Genomic DNA, 24,641 nt, shown 5'->3' with positions numbered 1-24,641 from the left:
ACTGCCAGGACCGGCTGCTCCGGGGGGTCTTCTGGCTGAAGGACGGACAGAGGGGGGCTGGGGAAGGTCTTCCTTCTTGGCATGGGGTGGTGGTGGGAATTCAACACCAGCATAGCTGCAGGGACTGTTTACTGAGCACATACTAGGTGCTAGACACCCAGAGGGCCTTCTAGACTCTGCATCACGGTTACTCCTCTCTGAGGTCCCAGGAGGTAGGTGTGCTTTTCCAGACCAAGAAACAGGCTGAGAGGCAGAACCAGCCACTCAGGGTGGCCCAGCCAGGGAGCACCAGAGCCCGATTCAAAGCCAAGTCCATTATAAAACAAATAAAGTTCCCATATACGGAGTTTCACAGAAAGGCACGCAGTGACAGTGTGTTTTGCTTCACATTGTGCTCCTGGTGGTGAGTGGAGGGTCCAGCAAACAGTAGGTGCTCAATATTTGTCTCATGAATTGCATGGGGCTGCTACTCTGTACCAGGCACCATACTCAATGTTCTTTCTCTCACCAAATCCACCCAATTGGCCTATAATGAGGTGCGATTATTATCCGCGTTTTATAAATGGGGAAACTGAGGAGCAGAAAAGTGAAGAATGACAAGGGGAGCACAATGGCAGGACAGGGATTGGCCCTGCTCTGTAGGAGGGCCCTCTGTCCTGGGGTCCTGCTAGTGCTTCTCCTGGTATCACTCGGCTCCCTGAATTTGGAAGCTTGAGCTGGGAGAATGAGGAGTTCTTAGTTGGGGGGGGGTTAACTTGTTCCTCTTCTGGGTAACACACTTGTATTTCAGCAAAGGGCCCATCCTCTCAGTCTAGAACGTCTTAACCTACCAGCAACAAAGACCCTCAGCTGTTTGTCACTCTTTTTGGAGGCCAAATATCCAATGGTTTTGTCCAAATCCTTTCAATTTTTAAAATGAACCTGCATGTAGGTTAGGAGTCCGGGTCAAAATTCAGACTCTACTGCCTCTCTGCTGTGTGACCTCGGGCAAGTGCCTTGATCTCTCTGAGCCTACATTCTTTCAGCTGCACAGTAGGACAGCTTAGCTGCTGTCAAGGGGGCTAAGGGGATCATGGACTCATTTCTGTGAGGGGCTGTGCTGCACAGCCTGACGCACAGGAAGCACCCCTCAACCACCCCTGCAAGGGTGGCAGCTGATGCTTTAGGACCACGTTCAAAGCCTGCTTTCTCTGAGGTGCCTCCTCTGGCTGTCCAGTCGCGGGGCCCTTGCTCTGGTAGTCTGACTTTGGGTCATGATGGACCTGCCAGCCTCCGAGTCTCTGAGGGCAGAAGAAGGCTCAGGCTTGAGCTCCCACAGGGTTCAGCTCTAGTAGGTGCCCAGAATGAACCGATGAAAAGCCACAGCTGATGTGCCTGGCTTTCCTTCCGCAAGGGAACAGCCGTTTATAACGTGCTGTAGTAACGTGCAGTAACGTGCATTGAGCACCTACTGGGTACCAGCATCATGCCAGATGCTTTCGTTTACTCTTCCTCCAGTCCTTGGTTACCAAGAGTACTGAAAGTTAGACGGGCCGCCATGGTGGGGGAGCACTTCTGGCAGGGGAGATGGTAGTGTAATGCCTTCTAAAGTCAGCTGCCATCTTCGGGAAACTCTGGCCTTGTTCCCTACGGGATCAAGTGAGCAGAGGCATATTCAGGGAGAAAGGGAAGGAACTGAGAGCAAACAGAAACAAGAGTTTCTCGTTGTACTAAAATCTTTATTACCTATATTTGTGAAGGTGGCTTATCCACTAGATGGCAGTAGAACTAGTCATTTGGGACAAAAACAAAGCTAAATTCTTAACCTCCCTCACTACTTCCATCAAAGATTCATATCTCTAAAAATTAAGGTCACAGAAGTACTAAAAAAAAAACAAAAAACAAAAAACCCAAAGCTTTCAAGCAAGAAGGGGTTTTAAAAAATATGACATGAAATCCAGAAGCCATAAAAACAAAGGTTTGGTAAGAATTTCTACGTTTCTGCAAATATTTTTTGAATGCCTGCTACGTACCATATACAAGAGACAATATAAACAAAAAGCAAACTAGGGGAGAAGATATGAGACATGTTTACCAGGACAAAGGTTATTATCTTTAATATATAAAGAGTGCCTACAAATCAATGAGAAAGTGATCTCTGACATTAAAATGGGCTATAGATACATGAACCAGTGATTCACAAAAGAATATGAGAGGCTCATAATATTTGAAAAGATACTTAGTGTAACAAGTGCATGAGTTCAGAATAAATTCTGGGTTTGGGGCCAATGCACGGCTACAATCTATTTTCCTTCCCAAGTTCTCTTCCTTGTCCTCAGAACTATAGCACAGTACCAATAAGCTGCTCATTCCTGAGCACCCTACATGCCCAACATTGGAGAGGGCAGTCCAGAAAATTACAGCACAGCCACACAAGAGACCATTACACACGATGAACCAAAGTTACTCAGGATTTTTAATCACACAGGGAAATACATATGCTCATACTGGGTAAAAGGAAGGATGATTCAAAATGGTACAAGCAGAATGAACTACTGTTTTGAGGAAGTACATAGGGAAAAGATCAGAAAGAAAAATAATGTTCCCACTGCTTCTCTAGTAGGGAGTTCTGTCTCCTTCTTTCTACTTTTCCGTATTTTTTGAAGTCGAAAGCATGTGTATGTGACTTTTATAATTGGGGAGAAAAAAAAATTAAAGCCCCAAACACTGTAAAGCATTTTCCTATTCCAGACTCAGTCACCCTGTTGCCTAAACTGCTCACCCTATGTCCTCGATAACTGACAGAACCTTGTGAGATCAGCAGCAAACGCTTGTGATCTATGTAGCTTACACTCTGATGTCAGCTTGGCAGTGGGCTGCTGGTTATTAGACCCTGCCAAATACTTTCACACCCAGCACAGTGAACCTTTGTGTCAAATAGTGAGTAGCTGCTAGTATTACCCCTCTGCTAAAGACATAGAACTCAGAGCTCAGAGAGGTTCGGGCCCCTGCCCAAGGTCACACAGCTCAAAACTACCGAGCTGAGAGTCCCACCCTGCTGTGTCTGACTCTGCAGCTGGAACACCTAAGCTGACCAGCTTTGCCTCCTGAAAGAGAAACACCCGTCAGGAGTTGCCGTCTCCTGCACTGGATTTTTAAAAAACCAAAGTAAAGCAGAAAAACCCATTTTGGGGGCACTCACCTCTCTCTTCTTATCTCTTCAGCAGTCCTCTTCTGCCTACTCTCTTACTTGCTCTCTCCTTGTTTCCTTTCTTTTCGTTTTTTCTCTTTCTTTCTTCCTCCCCTCCTCCCCTCTTTTACTTTTAACTAAGCACTCAGTTAACAAGTTAGCTTTGTGAAGCTCGGGTCGGTACCTGGTGACTGCGAGCGCGATAAAGAAATCAGCCGCCGCCGATACAGAAGTCAGAAAGGTTTAAATCAAACCATCCTCCACAACAATGACATTAATTATGCTTTTAACACGTTTTACTGCTTTTTTTCTCACTTCACGCCACATCTGTGTGAACAATATCCAAAAGATTTACGGTTTTCTTTCGTAATTACAGACATACAGGCTGCACACTTATCAAAATACTTGCTGAGCAATCACGCCATATCGTATTCTCTGCCAAAGATCTGTGCTGGCAGCAGTCATTCAAAACAAAAATGTTGAATCAGGACTTGTGTGGCTTTGGAGGGGGGTGGAAAGTATTTCGACAAATAATTTGCCTGTCAAGAAATATAAAAACAGGAGAGTGTGCATCCTGGCAAATTTTCCAGGAGTGTTATTTTTTTCTGGAGGGGGTTAGAACAGCGTGTGTGTGGGGGGGACAGTGCGCCGGGAAGCTCCCAGCACCAAAAACACATCTGACATTTGGTTCTTGTGTCTGAGGATAAAATTTAATGAGAACAAAAATATGTCTTCCTAATTCCCCTAAGAAATCATTAAAACATTTTGTTATTCTTAAATGTCTCGAAAATGAATTAGAGCCCCTAAAGGGGCCGTTCGAACAGTATGTCTCCATCAGTTAAGGCTCCTTGTTCTCCAACTCAGTGACAGCTAGGGACGTACGTCTCCCCCGCCTCTCCATTTCTGGGGAGCAGAGTTGCGAAATCAGATGCGTGGAGTCAGCACCAGACTTGGAATGACCCCTTTGGGGGGAGGGGCAAGAGGGCACGAGGACCTTCTGGAAAGCTCTGCACCGGTCTTGGGAACTCTCGTAGTCCCTGGCTGGCACTCTGGCCCTGTGATTGTGTTAACCGCCCTATCTAGAGAAAGATGAGGGTTTCACAGTGAACCCTGGAATTAATGACTCTTTTCCAAGCAGGGGCCATAGCCTCTCCTCACTCTCAAGCGCTAGGCTTGCTGGAGCTCCCCTAGGTTCACCATAAGCAATGATTATTCGAGGGATGATCTGGTCACCTGCCAGCGGCATGCAAGCTCCCCGAGGCCTGGGCCCCTGTCTGCATTTGCAGGCTCATGGTTAGGTTCTCAGTGTCTAGCAAGTGCCAGGCACACAGCAGGCACTTAATAAATGCACTTAAATAAATGTAAATAAACACGTGATAGACAGAGGGCTCCAGGTGAAAGAGCGCCTTGTCATTCAAATAACCCTTCCCCCCATTTCTGCATGTGAGTCTTGTTCTTGTTCATTCAACAACTATTAGGTGCTTACTGTGTACCAGGTTCTGGGTATACAAATTTGATATGACCAGTCAGTCCCAGGCTTAGAGAATTTCACTTCTAGGAAAGCCAGACACATACATGACGACAAGTGTAGCCCAGTCACCAATTTATAAAAGAGGAGGCTGGGGCTCCCAAAGTCAATTAATTCATCTGCAGTCACCCAGCGAGGGAGTGGTCTGAGTAGGACTCCAGCCTGAGCCCCGAATCACAAGCCCGTCTCAGTGCTGCCCCCTGGTGCTACAGGGGAGGTACATGGGGTCTAGGGGAGGAGCCTTGTGTGGAGACTGCTAGGAGACATTTTTGGGGTCTATTGTGGGTCACTTTCCAATGTCACTTGTTGCTGATCTCGTGGGACCTTAAGGACTGAAAAATGATGGTAAATATGAGGGTTTATTTTCCCAATTATTTTTTCCAGATAGCTCTAATGAGGGTAGAGATATAAGCAGAGCATCTGCTACATGCCCAATGTGGTCCTTAGTGAGGGGGACAATGGCCAGGGCTGCAGACATGGCCGTCTTGGCCTCATGGCCCGGGGGCCACGCCTCATGGTGGGCATAGAACCCCAAGGGCTGTACTGTCCAACTCCAGCCACTCTCACTGCCCAAACATCCTCCTTGAGAAGACCCACACAGCACGCTGCCTTCCAGGGAGTGTAGGCCCAGGAGGGTAGGACCAGGGCAAAGAGGATGGAGTGTGCACATCCCTCTGCGGGGGGCTGAACGGGCCCCTGAACATATACCCATGTCCTTATGCCTGGAGCCGGTGAACGTTACCTTATTTGGGAAAAGGGTCTTTGGCAGATGTAACTCAGCTAAGGTCTCTGGAGGAGATCGCCCTGGATTACGGGGTGGGCCCTAAATTCAATGGCTAGTGTTCTTATAAGAGAAAAGAGCTAGAGAGTTGGGACCCAGACATAGGGTGGAGGGAGCCTCGTGAAGACAGAGGCAAAGACCGGAATGACGGGGCCACAGGCAAAGGGACACCTGGAACCACAAGAAGCTGGAAGAGGTAAGGAAGAAGCTTCCCCTAGAATCTTGAGAGGGAGCACAGCCCTGTGGGCACCTTAATTTCGGATTTCCGGCCTCCAGAACTAGGAGACAACAAACATCTGTTGCTTGAAGCCCCCCAGTTTGTGATGACTTGTTACAGGAGCCCCAGAAAACAAACACAGCCTCCCCCGCGCAGCCGAGTTGTGACACGGAGCAGCCACTCTGGACATACCAGCGTGTGTACGGAGACCTGAGCCCCACTCTCCTGGCTGTGAGACCTCAGGCACCAGACTCAGCCTCGGGGTACCCCGTGAAGGGGGCTGGTTGGCCTGTTCCCCTGGGGCTGTAATGTGCAGACGGTGGAGCGGCCTCAATGCCAGGCATGTGCTTTCTAAACCCTGATGCGCTCCCAGAGCTCGGGAGTTTGCCTCTCCCCGTTCCTGGCAGCCTCAAGCCCTCCTTGGCTTGTAGCCCCATCACTCCAGCCTGAGCCAGTCTTCACATGGCCTTCTTCCTGGGTCTCTCTGTGTCCTCTCCTCCTCTTACAAGGACACAAGTCACTGGAGGTAGGATCCACCCTGTATCTGCATGGTCTCATCTTGAGGTCCTTAACTAGTTACACCTGCAAAGACCCTGCTTCCAAAGAAGATCATATTACAAGGTTCAGGGTAGACATGAATTTTGGGAGGACACCACTCAAGCCACTCTAGTCGCCCAAGACAGACGGAATGAGGGACTTCCCCACCCACAAACACAAAGATCCCACAAACGACCTCCACATAGAGTAGAAAGGACTTCGCCTTCTCCATGATTTGGCTTAGCTAGGATTTCATTTTCTTCCTCATAAACCCCAGACCCGGTCACCCAATAGCATTGATCCCTGCGGCTGTGTAGAAGGGCTCCAGAAAGGACCGGGAGTCTGTCCGGGTGGCGGGAGTTGGCAGAGGGTCCCCTCCCAGCCCCACCATTGTAAGCAAATCACTTACACCTCCCTGGGCTCCCGTTTCAGAGTCATGAAATGAGAAGGTGGCAGAGGAGGCGCCATTTTGGAAATGGGAGACTTTTTTACAGACATGTATCTACATATCTTAGGCACACACCTAAGTGTGCTCAAACCGCTCACAGCTCTACAATCCACATCAAGATCAAGAAGCAGCATCTTTGGCCCCCAGAGGTCCCTTCTGGGAACTATTGGCCCTCCAACAGAAACCACTCTCTTGACTTCTAACAGCACAGGTAATTATTTTTTAGTTGAGGTGAAATTCTTAGAACATATAATCTACCATTTTAAAGTGAACAGTTTAGTGGGATCTGGCTCATTCATGAAGTCACATAGCCATCACCCCTATCTAGTCCCAGGGCATTTTCATCCCTCCAGAAGGAGACCCCACACCCATTAGCGATCACCAACCCTCTCCCACCAGTCTGGTATCTATCTGTCTCTTTAGATTTGCCCATTTGGGACATTCCATATAAGTGGAGTCTTGGATTATGTGACCTTGTGTCTGGCTTCTTCCACTCAGCACCGTGATTGTGAGGGCCGTCCCTGCTGTGTGTCAGCATGTGTCAGCAGGTGTCAGCGCGTCTCTCCTTTTTATGGCTGAATCGACCACATTTTATTTATCCATTCATCCATTCATGGACATTTGGGTTTTTTCCCCATTTTGGGCATTGTGAATACTGCCGACAGATTCATCTTTGCTGTCTTCATATTTCATGTAAAGAGAGTCAAGTAAGTATGTGTTCTTTGAGCTGAGGTTGGCTACGCCATGGTGGGGAAACATTTGAGGTCTTTCCTCCAGTGCCCTCAGCTGGCAGACAGCCCTGGGCACCATCTGTCCTTTGTGGCAATGGGATGGGGGTTCTGGCAGGTAAGACACCCGGCTTCCCAAGAAGGTCCAGGTGGGAGATCTTGCCAGGAGTCCCCCAAAGCTTTCCAGCTAACATTGGAAGGTGGTGGGGGAGGATGAACTGTGTGGGGACGTGTCACACCAGGCTGGGTGTGGACCTCTCACTGCCCCCAACAACCCTCACCTGTGGAGGCGTCAGCCTTGCCCAGGAGCCTTCGCTTGTCCCTAGATCCCACTGTGGGGAGGCCCCTGTGTAACGACCAATAATGGCTAGCTCTTCAATGTCATTAATTATCCAGTTATGGAACCCAAATGTATCTTACCTGGTGCTTCAATTAACTGCTTGTAAACACTCAGGAAAGCTGCCTCGGCCTCCTGACTTCTCTTACTAAGGGCCACCACCTTTGGAAACAAGAGAGAGAGTCATGTGTAACCATGGCATCCGAGTCTACAAGGAAATATGATCACTTTCCTACATGTGCAAACATGGGATGGGGGGAGGTGATGGGAAATGAAAGTCAAAAGTATGGAGTTAGAAAGTCCAGGTTCGGGCACCTGGGTGGCTCAGTGGGTTAAAACTCTGCCTTCGGCTCAAGTCATGATCTCAGGGTCCTGGGATCGAGCCCCGCATTGGGCTCTCTGCTCAGCAGGGAGCCTGCTTCCCCCCCCCAACTCTGCCTGCCTCTCTGCCTACTTGTGACCTCTCTCTCTCTCTCTCTGTCAAATAAATAAATAAAATATTGAAAGAAAGAAAGTCCAGGTTCAAATCCTGGCCCCGCTGCATTTTAGCTGTGTGACCTCGGGCACGTCATTGGCCCTCTCTGATCTGACTAAGGTTTCCTCATCTGAAAAATGGGGGAAAAATGAAACCTACCTTCTGGGTCTCTTCTGGGGATGGAATGAAATTGCATGTAAGTGCTTAGCACAGGGCCTGGCACACAGCAGGTTAATAGCTATTATTATTGTTTTTGTTATGAAAGGGTCCTGCTGGAGATCCAGATGTGACACATGTTCTGGGGGAAAGTGGCACACATCTGGGGAATATTTCTTGCCACTGAAAATTACAGAGAACTCGTTAAAGCTCTTGTGAGATGTCAAACAGCTCAACAAATGCTTCCTGGCTGATGAAAACACAAACGGCTCTGTAACCCCATTGTGAAGAGCTACCTTCCTACGTTTGTTCTCTCGCTCACAGACTTTTTCGTTCTGCCAGTGATGTTCCTTAAGATAAGGTGGGCAAGACATTTCTGGGGCTCAGCACCATCTCATCCCTCCCTGTCCTTGGCTAGGAATTCCAAGCTCTGGCTTCACAGCTGCCTTGGTGCTGGCTCTTGGTAGCCAGTTTTCCTGGCATCATCCTGGGCCTCCCCGGCACACGGCTGGTATGAGCTCCTGGTACCTGCAGGTCACCGTCCCTACATCCTCGAGAACACTCTGGGTGGGGTATCTCCCTTTGCACTGGAACATCTTCATTCTCCCTGACAATGATATACCTCTCCCTCTGGTGCCATCTTCTTCAATGATGAATCTATGGGGAGGATCTACGTGTCAATCTCCCTCTTTCAGAGGTGCGCTTCTCTTACCAATCCCAGGGACGCCACTTGGGGGAGTGTCTGTTATCAAATTCCTTCCCTTGACATGAGCTCTGTGAATGCACTGTCTGGTGCACAGAAGGTGCTCAACACAATTTGGGGGATGAGCAAATCTAAGAGGGTTGGTTGCCCCAACTCTAGGTCCTGTTTGTGACACCATTTTGGAGAAATGACAAGGGCCAATTCTGAGATGGTCTATTCAGAGAAGGGCCAACTAAGGCACAAGCCTTGGATCTAGGCCACCTGGGTTCAAATCCCAGGTCCATCACTTACTATCTTTGTGTCTTTGAGCGGACAGGTCATGGCAATCCCTGTGCCTCTACTTCCCCCTCTGTAAAATGCAAATAATAACACCACACCCTCCCTTGCTGGAGGGTCAGATGATTTAACACATACAAAGCCCTTTGTAAATCTTATGGGATACATTAAGCCCCGTATAGGTCACCTCTTGGTATGACCAACCCCTTCCTTCTTGCCTGTTACAGAGACAAGTTCTGTCCAGTGCTGGGTGATAAACCCCAGCTGTGCTTATCTAGCGTCCTACAAAGACCACCTAAGAAAGGCTCCGCCTCCACACCTCGCAGTGCATACTGGGAAGAAGAATGTGAAAACCACAGTGGTTCTTGTAAGGCCTCCAATATGGCAGCCGCAAATCACAGGTGGCTCTTGAGCACTTGAAACGCAGCAAGCACAGATTGAGATGGGCTGGGAGTGCAAAGTGCACACAAGGTTTCAAAGACTTAGCAAGAGAAAAAGAATGGACAACAGCTCATCGTGTATACTGGTTACATATTGAATTGGTAACCTCTTGGATATGCTGGGTCAAATAAAGTCTTTTATTAAAATTCATTTCACCTGTTTCCTTTTACTTATTTTTCAATGTAGATACTACAAACTGTAAAAATACATCCATGGGTCACATTATATTTCTATTGGACAGCATAGCCTGAAGGTTTTATGAGGTCCACAGAGAATTTGTTGTTTAAGAGAGGTGGAGGGAAATGTATGGTGGATGTTGAGCAAATGATTTTGAAAAGGTCAGTTACGAAAATTCCCTAAGCTCTCTTGTTATTCTGCGAACAGTGTCTGGTCTTTTAAATTCCAGAGGGAATGATAGTCTTTCATTCACTCAACAAACATTTCCTGAGCACCTACTATGTGCCCTGTGCTGGGAGCTCATCGATGGATGATGCAGACTGGAGCCCTGCCCTCATGGGACTCAGTCCAGCAGGGAGACTGAGATCAAAGCAGATTCTCCAGGTAACTCATTAATTACAAATGCTAAATGCTTCGAAGGGAAAGTAGAAGGGGGCCTTGAGAGTATGTTAAGAGGGGGGAAGCTGGTCCAGTTTGGTGGAGGAAACATTACGCATTGTCTCCTGGAGAAGAGAAAGACAATGGCAAACATAAAGAATGTTCCAGGGGCACCTGGGTGGCTTAGTGGGTTAAAGCCTCTGTTTTCGGCTCAGGTCATGATCCCAGGGTCATGGGATCGAGCCCCACATTGGGCTCTCTGCTCAGCAGGGAGCCTGCTTCCCTTCCTCTCTCTCTGCCTGATTGTGATCTCTGTTTGTCAAATAAATAAAATCTTTTAAAAAAAAAAAGAAAGAAAGAAAGAAAGAATGTTCCAGGATCTAGGAAAGGGAAAAATCAACTGCAGGTCGATTTTTGATCTTGCTGAGATAGACAAGGCACAGTTCCTGTTCTGGGGACTTAGAACTGAGTGGGGGACATAGCTACATCCAAGAGGAACCGCAACATGGGAGAAGGTGATGCAAACACTAGGAAGCAATTAATTCTGAGTTTGGGGGAGCAACCTTGATGGGCCAATAATAATTATTATTGTTGTAATATTCAGCATTTACCATGTCCCAGATGCTCTTACTCTCCATGATCATCTCTCTCCATGGACACACCAATCAGTAAAGGTAGCTGCTGTCATTATCCCTACTACATAGATGAGAAAACCTCGATGACACTCAATAACTTGCCAAAGGTCACCCAGTAAGTAGACAGCACAGTGGGATTCATACAAGGTCTGGGGGTTCAAATTCCTGCTCTGATCCAGATGCTGGGCCCTTTCTCCTGGATAGAAAAACCATCCCACTCAGTGAGGATAGTTGCTTGGACCCTATATGTTGCCTCGTGACATCATCTATGTCTGTACCAGGTCATAGGCTGCTGTGTTGCTGATCTGAAGCCCAGAAAAGTTATGAGAAATGAAAGCAATTCATCTTCTGAGCCCTAGATGGGAAATTATCAAAGATGAGCCAGCAAAGTCTGAATGTTTCATTTTACAGTCATCTATGCTGAGCATGTGTGGGGCTTGGGAAAAGGCATAAGAACATTGCATTGACTTGGGGCCCCTGGGTGATTCAGTTGCTTAAGCAGCCGACTCTTGTGTTTCAGCTCAGGTCATGATCTCAGTGCCGTGGGCCTGAGCCCCACGTCCAGCTCTGCGCTCTGTGCACAGCCTTTGGATTCCCTCTCCTTCCAGCTCATGCATGAGCCCTCTCTCTCTCTCTCAAATAAATAAATAAAATCTTAAAAAAAAAAAAAAAAAAGGATGTTCCATTGACTGCTAAAAAGGAACTGTGAGCAGGGTTGGGGCAAATACCAGAAGATTCCTTCAATGCTTCCCTGTCCCTGCCTATAGTGCCTTCTGCTTTCTTCTCACGGTGCTTATCAGTTCGTAAGGGCATGTTGTTTACCAATGTGACTGTCTCCTTATGATATTGGTCTGCCCACTGGAGCTACACTGTCCAATACAGCAGCTGCTGGCACACGTGGCCACTAAGCACTTGAAATGGGACTATTCCAAATTCAGATGGGCTATGGGTGTAAAATATGGGATTTTTAAGTCTCAGGATGAAAAAAGGGTTGTAAAATACCTCAGTACTTTTTTAAAAAAGATTTTATTTATCTGAGAGAGAGAGAGAGAATGAGCAGGGGTGGAGGGAGGCAGGACAGAGGGAGAAGCAGGCTCTCTGCTGAGCAGGGAGCCCGACAGGGCGCTCAATCCCAGGACCCTGAGATCATGACCTAAGCCTAGGGCAGATGCTTAACAGACTGAGCCACCCAGGCAACCTATCTCAGTAACTTTTTATATTGATTTTATGTGAAATGATAACACTGTGGAATTACTGGGTTCAGTAAAATATATTATTAAAATTAAATTCACCTGTTTCTTTTTACTTTGTAATGTAGCTATTAGAAAAATTTAAATTACATATATGGCTTGCATTATATTTCTACTGGATAGTGTTGGTCTAAATCAAGGGTTGGGGTTGGCGAACTATGGTCCTTAGGCCAAATGTGGACCTTCATCTGTTTGTGTAAATAAAGTTTTCTTGGAATACAGTTGCAGCCATTCTTTTATTTATTGTCTATGGCTGCTTTCATGCTATAATGGCCTAGTTGCATAGTTGTGACAAAGACACTGGCTGTAAAATAAAAAATATGTGGGGGCACCTGGTTGGCTCAGTCAATAGAGCATGTGACTCTTGGTCTTGGAGTCATTGAGTTTGAGCCCCATGTTGGGGGTAGTGATTACTTAAAATAAGATAAAATAGGGGTGCCTGCGTGGTGAAGCATCTGACTCTTGGTTTTGGCTTGGTCATGATCTCAGAGTCATGAGATGGGGCTCTATGTTGGGCTCCGTGCTCAGCGGGGAGCCTGCTTGGGGGTTCTCTCCCTCTGCGCCTTCTCCCTGCTCACACATGCGTGCTCTCTCGTTGTCTAAAATAAATAAATAAATACATACATACATACATACATACATAAATAAGTCTTATAAAATAAAATAAAAAAAATATTTACTATCTGGCCCTTTATAGAAAATGTTTGCCAATCCCTGCTTTCGAGACTCATCTAATGACTGGACAATATTTTCAAAAGCAGAGATCAAACGGCTCTCAGTTTTAATCAGTTCAAGTTCAGGGCTTCCCACAGTAAAGATGACTTGCAGATAGGGAGCCATGTGGATGCCCTGCCTTGTTCAATCTTGTTTTAGAACAATAACCCTGTCTGTTTCTAGAAGGCCAGGTCAAAATTTCTAACGGCATTAGAGCCCGATCTGGTGCTGGGCCTAATGTCATTAAGCATCTCTTGGCCTTAGTTTGTTCAACCATCAAGTGGGAAAGATACTCTCCATCTGCCTAGGAAGCTACTGGGGAGGAATGGGCGAGCATGTGGCAAAGAGTGGCCACAGAAGTTGGCAAAAAGCTTTCTAATAAGGCACTTAATTAATTTTTCTTCTGACCACACAGGATGTCTTTTCCAAAGTCTGCAACTTTAGCGTGTTTCAACCACGTGCCCAGACAGGTGAGCCTGGCACAAGTAAAAGGCCATGTGTGTCTTTGCCTCATGGCTGGGCCCGACCACACAGAAGGGCGGGAGAAAGTGTCCAGGATAACAGATTTGGCTTGTGACAGGCAGATCTTTGAAGGCCATCTGGGGAAGGAGGAGGAGGAGGAGGTGGCGGCCAGCTACAGACACCAAGAAGGTCACCATCAGAAATAGCTCAGTGTCTGATGGAGCACGTGGCATTTGCACCACCCGCTATAATATGAGGGGTGAAAACGTGTTGGTCCCCCAAGTATGAAAATAACAGGTGCAAAACCAGTTAAGTCAACGGAGAGGCAAAAGCCTGTTCTGGCTACTTAGCTCTCATCTGTCAAGTGGTTAAAAGTAGCAAATTTGGGGGCCTCCTGAAGCTGAGCTTCCACGAGCTGTCCGAGCTAGTGGTGACAACAGCCACTGGCTATCGAGAACTTCTCTGTCCAAGCTCTTTACAAAGAATGGTCAGAACTTCTGGGAACTGAACCTTATTCTGCACTCAGTGCTTTATTTTTGGATTCTCCTCCAGTTCTCAGATGTGAGCCCGGTTATGGCCCCCTATTCTACAGAGGAAGAAACGGACAGAACTAGCCGGTGGCAGAGGTGGCCCAGTCTTCTCATTCCAGGGCTCAGGCTTCAACCAGAAACCAGTGCTTCCCAAAGCATGTTGCACGGTCCCCTGGGCATGGACAGGCAGACCTGTGATCAAGTCCGCACACACTTTCTGCGTGGATATGTACAGAATATACCAACAAAATGGACGCTTCGACAAGAGCTGCTGGAAAAAGTCCCCTTCAATTCAGCGTAGCCCAGTGTTTTCACAAATGCATTTAAGCCACAGAACTTTTTGTTTTGGAGAGTGAACCTGGAAACTAGGGTTCTGTGGAACACACTTTGAGAACAGTTTTCCTTTACCACTGGGTCCCGGGCTCTGGGGAGGGTGGGTGTGGTGGTTCTGGGAGACAGAAATGGGTGTGTCTGAAGTGACAGGATTCTGGAAGAAACTGAAGACTTATGGACAATGGAGAGGAGGCGGGGTGCTCTGATGATCTCAGGACCAGGACCTCTGAGGAGGATGAAGAGGAATTGAGATCTGGGGAGAGAAGGAATCAGCTCAGGAAGGCAAGGGGTGTGGGGCATGCCCTTAAATGCTGAGGTCTGGTTCTCCCTCTGGAGGCCGGGGGTGCAGATCTGAGGGGATGCACGGGGAGCCAGGGGGCATGGAGAACTCTGGTGTACGTGGGCACTGCGGGGAGCATGGAGAAGGGGGTGTGGAGGGCTGCGGTGTTCGTGGGCACTGAGGGAGCACGGAGAAGGGGGTGCGGAGGGCTGCGGTGTTCGTGGGCACTGCGGGGAGCATGGAGAAGGGGGTGCGGAGGCTGTGGTGTTTGTGGGCACTGCGGGGAGCACAGAGGGCTGCAGTGTTAGTGGTCACTGGGGGGAGCATGGAGAAGGGGGTGATGGAGAGTCAGGGAGGTACCAACATGGGAGGCAGCATGGAATAAGAGGGTCCGAATGAAGGGGGAGCATCGAGTGGGTGCACAGACCCTGAGGGGAGCAGTAAGGGGGTACATGGAGAATGAGGGGGGCAGAGGCATGTGGAGGATGAAAGACAGGAAGAAACCCAGACGCTGCGAATGGGGGAAGCAAGTTGTTCACCATGGGGGCTGCTCAGGGGCTGGGGAGGTTTGGTGCCCAGGTCCAAGGGCGTCCTGGAGAACAAATTCAAAAGATGATCAGGAGATAAATTCCTGATTCAGGACAAGGTGGAGGCAAAAGATGGGGAGGGCTGTGGGGTATATTTAGCCAAGAGAGAGGAGCAGATTCAGGGGGACATAACCAAGAATGGTATGTAATCAGCTAAAGGTCTTTCTGGCCATTACGTTGATAGCTGTAAATATTCCAGAGGTGGGGTGGACCAGGGGTGAGAGGATGAAGGAAATTTCAAGGAGGCTCCGTCTTAGAAAGCTCTAAGTTCTCAAAGTGAGCTACCTTATGAGATACTGAGCTCCCCATGAGGTGAGGCATCAAAGTAGACAACTACCCATCTGGGAGGCTGTAAAGGTACTCAGGGAGACCTGCATATGGAGGTCTGACTCGACTATCCAGAAGACTCACATGTGATTCTAAGATGAGTCTTAGATAAAGTCTGATAGATCGATCCCTTTTCTTTATAGTAATATTCTGGTTTTCTACCACCTGTAAAATAGGATAACATTTATCTTGGGCTGGTATAAGAACCGGTATCATTAATAATAGCAGTGACTACCAAGCACTAACTCTGTCAGGCACTGTGTTATGTGTTGGGCATGTATTATCTCACTTAATCCTCATAACTCTGAGGAGGTGGTGTTACTGCCCATTTAATGGATGAAGATATTGAGGCATGGAATGGAGAAGGCCATAGCCTGTGGGAATTGGGACTCAGATTCAGCTTAGCTGGACTCCAAACCCCATGCTTCCAATCCCTGCTTGGGACTGACTCTAGTGGGAGTTTTGTGGAAGCAGCTGGAATGTCTGAAAGAGTGGGAGGAGCTAGGTGGTCAGGGGACTGGGAGGCCAGGAGGAGCCAAGCACCCAGGTCTTCAGCAGAATTTGACTCCCCCTGCCTTACACAGTGTGTTTGCTGGGAGCTCCATTCCTGGGTTGAGTGCTAACGCTCTCTCTGCTATAAATCACTGATGTGGCTGAGCAAATGAAAATTACAAATTAATGTCAGGCTTAAATAAGAAATAAGAGTTTGACTCTTATTTTTGTTGGCTATTGTTGATCTGGGCTCTCTCGGCTCCTACCACATGAGGCAGAAGCCTGAGACCCTCTCTGGCCTTCTGAGATCTTGGGTGGCATTCCCTGGAGGATCATGGGGTTTCCAGAAAGACCTCATTCTAGGGGCTCAGAAGTCAACATGAGACACTTCCATATCCCGACAGGATGGAGCAGAATTAATGCATCTGGCCACCTGTCACTATTTTGAATCCTCAGGTGTAAATTGCTAATTGAAATTCCATGCTTGAGCTCTGACACCCCCCCCCTTCTCTAGGGCTGCAGGTCCAGCTTCTAGATACTCCCCTCAATGCCTCAACCTGCAACAGTAATGGACATGGGCAGGAGCTCAGTAACTACAACAATAACAGGTGGTGTTTACTGAGCACCTACTACGTGTGTGCCTGAGGGGAACCATCCCGCCCCCTCCCCAAGTCCCTCAAACACATACTCAGCGCTGTACATGCATTAACTCACTTGATCCTTGCAAAACTCTCATGAGGTGCTGGTGTTCCAAAATGAACTGTGTTCCTCTGAATCTGTATGTTGAAGACCAACTTCCAGTGTGACTATATTTAGTGATAGGGCCTTTAAAGAGGTATTTAAAATTAAATGATGTCAAAATGGCAGGTCCCTGATCCTATAAGACTAATGTTCTTTTTTTTAAAGATTTTATTTATTTATAAATAAAGATTTTATTTATTTATTTGACAGTGAGAGAGGGAACACAAGGAGGGGGAGTGGGAGAGGGAGAAGCAGGCTTCCTGTTGAGCAGGGAGCCCAAAGCGTGCTTCAATCCCAGGACCCCGGGATCATGACCTGAGCCAAAGGCAGACACTTAACCAATTAAGCCACCCAGGTACCCCAAAGATTTTACCTTTTTAAAATTTAATCTCTACTCCCAATGTGGGGCTCGAACTCACGACCTGGGGATCAACAGTCACATGCTCTATCAACTGAGCCAGCCAGGAGCCTCAAAACTAATGTCCTTATAAGAAGAGGAAGAGCCCCCAGGGATGTAGGAGCAAAGAGGTACATAGTGAGAAGGCAGCTGTCTATAAGCCGAGGAGAGAGCTCTCACCAGAAACCAACCGTGCCAGCACCATGATCTTGGGACTTTCTGCCTCCAGAACTGTGAGAAAATAAAATCCTATTGTTTCAGACACCCAGTCTGTGGTATTCTGTTAGCCCGATCTAAGGCAGGTGGGCTCTATGGTTATTCCCATTTTAAAGATGAGAAAACTGAGGCACAAAGAGTTTAAAGAGCAACCAAGGATGCAGCAGCTCTTCAGGGAGGCATAGGGTTTGGGCAATCTGCTGTCTTGGGGACTAAAATATTACTTTGACAGGAGGCAGAAAGAAGCCAGCAGGCTGGGGCCCTTTTACTGAGAGGATGGACAAATGGTTGTTAATGGGACCATATGACACATGCCAATAGGGAAAACAGCTGTTTGACAGCAGAGGTTTGAGATTTTAGAAACCAGGTCTCTTGCAGCAGGTTATACTTTTAGCCTTAGCTGTCTTCCCCTGAATACACTGTTGGGGTGAGTCAGGCAGGCTCCCCTTCCCTGAGGAGTCATTCCCAGACTCGCCCAGCTCCAGAAGCTGTCTTCTCAAGCCGGGATTTGTCAGCTCTTAGGTCTGAGCTCCGGGAAAGTGGGTCTGTCCATTCATTGCTCTGTTCCCCTTCAGGCAACTCTGTGCACAGCAGGTACTCAATAAACAACTGCTAAATAATGAGCCTCAGTGTTTCTATGTCATCCTTGGGGGTGATTCTAAGGCTGGAGAGAAACTGGTAGAAGTGGGCGTCCCTCCTTATTGAGCACCTCTTAAAGATGGAGGCTGTTCTAGGCATTGGGCATTCAGCACCAACCAGGACTGAATGAAACCCATACCCTTGTGGACCTGACACTCTAAAGGCAGAGATGGGCAATAAAATAAATCATATTATAGAATGTGTGAACATGACCAAGTGCAGGAGAGGAAAATAAAGCAGGGAGAAGGACACAGGTTTGGGGCAGGGTGTGCGCTGCCTAGCAGGGCCAGGGAAGGCCCTGGGACTAAGTTGTGCAGTGATCTGGGGGAAGAGTATTCCAGGCAGTGAGAACAGCAGGTGCAAAGGCCCTGGGGCAGAAGTGAGTTTGGCTTGAGTAACAGCAAAGAGGCCACTGTAGTGGTAGAAGGTAAGTGGAGGGGGAGAGAAGGAGAAGGGCGGGGTGTAACCTTGCAGGCTACTGTGAAGACTTGGGATGTTTTCCTCTAAGGAGGATGAGAAGTCATGCCAGGGTTTGAGTCCAGAAAGAGACATGATCTGACATTCGTTTTAGCAGGATGCCTTTGGCTGTTGCGTGGAAAATGGACTGAGTCTAGCTCTGATAGAAGCAGGGGGACCGGGGAGGTGGCTACTGTAACAGTCTGGGCAAGCAAGGACGCCAGCTCAGAGCAGGGTGTTGGCAGTGGAAGTGGGAGAAATGCTCGGGTCTGGATGGATGTGAATTCAAGCCACAGGCTTTGTTCCTCAGGAACACAGAGATGATTGGGGGGTGGTGGTGAGAGGGGAATCAGAGGGACTCCGTAGCTGGAGGCACGAACAACTGGATGATCTTAAATGGCCACTGCTATGATTTTTCTCCCCCTTTCGCAGCCCAGCACGGGGCAGGTCAGGAGTGGGCACTAACCCAACACTGACTGAATGAACAAACGAATGAATGAGATAAGAGGTTCTCTGAGCTAATCTTACAAACTACAAACTTAAAAAAAAAAAAAACCCTCATCAGGAAGGATAATGGAGAATCATGCCCCCAGAGCAGACCAAACCAGGCTGTGGTCTCGGAGGCTCTGCAGGAGGTCTCTTGTGGGCTCTGACGGAGTAACGGAGGAGCCCAAGGTGGGAGGGGTCAGAGGCCCAGGATGGGCCCCAGAGAACCCCGGTGCTTGTCTTAGGGAAGCCAACAGCTGGGTAGAAAACAGGAGAAGCTAGACCTAGGAGTGAGTAGATGTAGGTTCTGGTTTTGGCTGGGGCCTCGAGACCCTGCTCATCTTTGAGAAAGGCACACCCCCTTTCCGAGCCTCAGTTTCCCCATCTGTAAAGTGAAGGTGCTGGCCTTAAGTTCCCTTCCGACTTTGTTGTGTGATGGTTCTAACTCACTTAGGCAGACAGAAAGACAGACACTCTCCTCCCCACACACTGATCCCCACCCCACCAGTATTTTAATCAAAGGCAGTGCAAGGCTTAGGAGCCCACCCAGGTTTTGACTGAGGGGTGGGTCTGCTGGGAGAGGATGAGGCAGGGGAGAAAAACACTGTGCAATTTTATTCTAATATTTGTAATTATTCCCAGGCTAAAAATAAGGCACAGAGAAAAGTGTTTTCAAATGTCGGCATTAATGAACACTTTTTATCCAACATAATACAGGCCCCCAAATGCATTTGATGTCAGGCTCCCTGAGATCTTGTGAGCAGCGCCCCACACCGGGCTGGCTTTCATGGCTTGGAAGCGGTGCAGAAATGAAATGTCCCACAAGTGCAGGTTGGCAGGCTTGCTATTAGCAAGAGTATAATCATCAATTACGTCCAATCACAAACTACTGATTTTATAATTATCAAATGAAGTTCTAACTTCTCACCTCTGCTCAGTGGCAACTAATATAATCTCTCAGTTCAAAAAGGAAGCTTTTTTCTTCTTCCTTTTCCTCTCGTGCTCTCTCTTCTGGGGAAAAGAATTTCCAGGCCTCCACGTAAGACTGCATTTAAATTGCTTGTCACTCAAAACAAAGGCGAACCACTCATTTGTAATTCACCAGCCACCTGAACAGACTGCCTGTTTTCCTTTAAGCATCCATGCACTGAAGCACAAAGATCATTTTTCTATTGTTAAAATTGTATAAGCCAGGGCTTTTTTTAGCAGCGAATACACAATTTCACTTCTCTTCCGAGGGCTCCTGGCATAAAAGGGACAGGAGGCTTTCTTTAGTGCCTTACAAATAAATTTCACTTTGGGGTATTAAAAAAATAAACTATATGCTCATATAATAAGCCACAAAGCCATATATATATATATATATATATATATATATATTCAGGACAGGAGTTGTGTTTTCTTGTCCTGCCCGCCGGGGTGTGGCCAGTGGATGAAGCTGGATGATTGAGATTCATTCTCATGGGTGCTGGAAGCATCTGTGTCCAATTTCCTCTTTTTGGGAGCTGCCGATACCGCAAACGTGGCTCCGTGCTGATTGGCATTTGGCCGGCAGGCTATGAAAGTAGAAACAACCCAGGGGTGGGTGCCCCCAGCTCAGCCTTGCTGTTCTAGCCAAAGGCAGGCTCCAGCTGTGCGTCTGACTTGGTGGCTACCTCACCCCAGAGGGATGAGCTATGGATGGCTGTCACGCAGCCCCCGCATGCAACTGACTTCTTGTGGCTCAGCCGTTGAGGGCCAGACTTGCTTCGCTAACAGCTCAGTTTTTCTGCCTAACTGATTATAATCATAATACTTCCAATTTTAATCTAGAGCTTTTTATAATGTACAAAGACCTTTCACAGAAATTAGTGCGTCTGAGGCTCCACACACTCCCAGGGGTGTCCCAGGAAAGGGAGTGTGGTTGTTTGAGAGGCCCAGAGAGGCCCACAGTGGCTCCAAGTCACACAGCAAGGGCTAAACTAGGGTGTGAAAGGGGTCTTTGGACTCAGAGCCAGCTGTGGGGCAGGGAATTAGGGGCTGGAATTTGTGTGACGCCCAACCTTAAATGGGAAAGTAGCTTCCATTTTGGGTAAATTAGAACAGACTCGGGTTCACCTCTAAAATGTCCCCTTCATGTGCCTGAATGTGCGACACTTCCTGAGTGGGAGAGTAAAAAATGGGGTTCCTGCCAGCCCACCAGAAGTTATTCATAAGCTACAGCCGGTCTTTCTCTGCAGTAGCCGTGGGGACGAACAAAGATTCTTGATTTAAAATAACAGTGAAACTATTCTATATGATGGTGGATAGACGTTATGCCATTTGTCAAAACCCACAAAATGTGCAACACAAAGAGTGACCCCTAATGTAAAGGATAGACTTTAGTTGATAACAATGTATCAATGTTGGTTTAGCAATTGTAACAAATATACCTCACTAAGGGAAGATGTTAGGGGAAACAGGGTGGGGGTGAAGGGAAGAGGGAGTGTATGAAAGCTCTAAACTGTCTGTTCAAATTCTCTCTAACTGCTCAAAAAAAAGTCTATTAACTTAAAAAAAAAAGTAGTAGTGTACGCGTATAAAGCAGTTACTCTCTGCCAGGCACTGCTGAGTGTTTCCCATATTAAGTCATTTAATCCACACAATAGCTCTATGAGATTAGTATCATTATCTTTCTCATTTTATCCGTGGGGAAAACAAGCATCAGAGAGGTGAAGTAATTTGCCCAAAGTCACACAGCAAGTGGCAAGGCTATTTCACACCCTGGGCTCCAGAGTGTACGCCTTAGCTGTGAGAGTAATGGGGTTATCACTGAGTCCTCACCCAAAGCCTGTCCCGCTCTCCATGGGATATGGTTGTGTAAGCATCCCACCATGCTCATGGGGGTCACAAAATACATTAGACTAGGGGTCATGAACGGTGGGGTCCAGGGCCAGATGCACCCCAAGGGCATATTTTCTTGGACCCTCCAGTGTTTTAAAAATATTTGAGGCATCAAAATTCATCAAGTTACACACTTAAGATTTGCGCATTTTACCGTATGTAAATTACACCTCCATAAAGTACTATGAGCATGAAAATATGTGCATATATATTGAGCCAGCATTTAAAAACCAGAAGAGATCCAAATTGCTGGTTTCTCTTGGAAAATCAGAGGATCTGGCTACCCTGGGCCTACGTTTCCACTGACAACCATTGCCTGGAGCCAACTAGCTGTCTCCTGCTGAGACAAGCTGGGGGGGTCTCAATTCCCCCAAGCCTCCCGGCCTCCTGCAGTACAGGTGTGGGCCTATCTGGACCCCCAAAGGCATTAGCATTTTCTCTCTGTCCTAGACAGACACTCCTTTCCCCCCTTGCTTTGTCTTCACCACATTCTTCTTGAGTTCTGTCCCCTTCCTACCAACTCGTCCTCTTCAAATTGTGATTTTGCAGTCTGATGAAAACCAGGAGTGAAGGGCAGAGTGTCCCATACTGGTCCTACTTCTCGCTTCCATGCAGCCCCGTGTGGCTGGCAAACTGCCTTTCCCAAATGCACCAAGATCGTTGTGTGAGCCCTCCATGGAATAAGTACGGAATGGTCAGGTCCTCCCACTCAAGTCTACCCGGGCTCAGAGAAAAGAGGCCATTTAAAGCATTTGGATGATTCTGCTTTCCTGGTGGTGAGGGACTCGTAGGCAAAGTTGAGAAAGAACTAGCAGGGCTTGGTAATCTGTATATTCTGGTGAGAGTGGTGAAGCCAAGTCGGGCCTGGAGAGGAAGGGGTGAGTTCACAAGTCGGGGGGAGAGAAGAGCAAGGGGGTGCATGCAGCAGAGGCTTAATAAAGGCCTGGGGCTTCAAGGAAAGACCACAGAGCACAAGGCTGAGTGACCGGGGTCTGAAGCCTGCATCCCTGGCTGTGTGACTCTGAGCCAGTCCCTGAACTCTCAGAGTCTCAGCCTTCATAACTGTAAAATGGGTACAATGATATGAAGAGCTACTGGGGCATCCAATCAATCAAGGCAGTAAAAGAGCTGGCATGGTGCTCACTTAGCTCGCTCTGTATGAATGTGCATGGGATGGATATGAACATCCTTTCTTGACCTCTGTGTGCCTCCTTTCTCCACTTAAGAGATCAGCTTGGCTGTGAAGGCACAGCAGCTAAAAGAAAAGCTTTGTTCACTCTTAATACGGAATGAGGATGGCCGAGTCATAGATGGTTCTGGGGATTTCTGGGCAAAGGGTTCCAACAGTATTAGAAGTTGATGCTTTCCACAGGGAATGTGGGAGGTGGAAGCTGCTGGAACAACAGGGCCAGAGCCAAATTGCCAGTGTGAGCAGAGGGTCAGGGATGCCAAGAACCATCCCAGGCTGCCCCTCTGAAACAGCCACCAGCACCCTCTGAAATGAGGAGCGGTCCAGGGGTCAGTGCGCCCAGCTCCAACGACAGCTGCTGCCTCCTGAGCCCACTCAATGGCCCTGAGCTGGGCCCTGAGCTCTCTCTGCCCCATGCTCCATCAGCCATGTGCTGTGGCATCCTTGCGCCCGGAGGGAGGACTGCAGGGGTCCCAGGTGGCTGCGAGAGGGGAGATTGTGGAAGTTCTCCAAAATGCCAGCTCTGAAGAGCAGAGTTAAAAGAGCATGCATGCCCTTTATGGAGAGGCGGCCACCCAAATGTCACGAAGCACCACCCTGCCCGGGCTTTTAAATATAGCAATGTCCTTTCTGGATGTCTCTGAGGAGTGTGACTCGAGACAGGCCCATGAGGCCTCAGCTGGACACTCAGGGCACTACTCAGCCGGGGCCACTCTGCCTGTAACTTCCAGCCGTGGTTCTCAGGGGCCGCTCAGCTTCCTGAAGGAGGCTGATGCCATTCGCAGTCCCTCTTACTTCTTTGTGGCCCTGGGCGGCTGCTGGCCGTCTCTGAGCCTTTGTTTCCATATCTCAGCGATACAGTAAAGATTAAAGGTGATATGCATTAATATTGCTCAGCTCACAGACTGGCAAACAGATGGTGCACAATAGAGGTTGATTCTACTGCTACGCATTATGATCTTCAGTGTGCCAAGCACTATGAGGGGATGATGAACCCCAAACCCAGCCGACAAGTCCTAGAGTAAGAGAGACAGACCATGGAAAAGGGCAGAAAGCAAGAAGCACTTTGGAGACAGAGTCAAGGAGGGAGTGGCTTATCTTGCAGGGGCACTGCCTAGAGGAGGGCTTCAAGGAGGAGGCACTGGCTCACAAAGGCTGAGCAGGTCATTGATGTGCAGAGGATGGAGAAGGTGGTGAGTGCCAAGGTGGGAGGTGAGAAACAGCCTAGAGTAATCAGATGATACTCATTGCCCCTCCCTCCAAGTCTGAAGTAGCAAACAGGGGGTCCGTCCGTGGTCCAAATCCCCTCATGAACTTGGTTTTGTTCAGGTTTAAAAAAATGTTCATTTTTAGCCAACATTTAAAAATCAAGAGGTTTTTACATAAAAATCGAGATTTCCAGCTTGTCTGGAAAAATTAGAAAACGTGGCCACAGCAGGCTTACATTCCTGCATAACAAGACTATAAAACAATCCCCCTCAGGAAGAATAGCGAATACTTACTGAGTACTTAAAGTGTGCCAGGCACTGTTCGTGTTTCACACACACACTAAGTCTAAAAATGCTCATCATAAAAGCCCTATAGGGCAGGTGCAGTGATGCGCAGTACTAGCAAAGGTTTAACACCTGGTTATGTGGTTGGGGAAAAAAGGCCCTGCTTTGTAGTATTTACCAATTTCTGTGGCATATATATTC

At 47.9% G+C, this 24,641-nt stretch overlaps 1 protein-coding gene across 1 annotated transcript in view; it reads right to left on the bottom strand.

The window, feature by feature from the left end:
• The window catches only part of LOC111156476 (cut like homeobox 2), a 296,896-nt gene that overhangs the window by 45,495 nt on the left and 226,760 nt on the right, over window positions 1-24,641 (bottom strand). The window contains exon 4 of the mRNA XM_022517401.1: window positions 7,829-7,907. Within this exon, the coding sequence (XP_022373109.1) occupies window positions 7,829-7,907 (79 nt within the window). The remainder of the gene's footprint in view (window positions 1-7,828; window positions 7,908-24,641) is intronic.

Source organism: Enhydra lutris, unplaced genomic scaffold, assembly GCF_002288905.1.
Source record: "Enhydra lutris kenyoni isolate GAN:26980312 unplaced genomic scaffold, ASM228890v2 scaffoldscaffold46, whole genome shotgun sequence".
In the NCBI taxonomy this organism is placed as follows: domain Eukaryota; kingdom Metazoa; phylum Chordata; class Mammalia; order Carnivora; family Mustelidae; genus Enhydra; species Enhydra lutris.
Note: the sequence above shows the minus strand (reverse complement) of the source record. Positions and strands in the feature narration are given on the sequence as shown.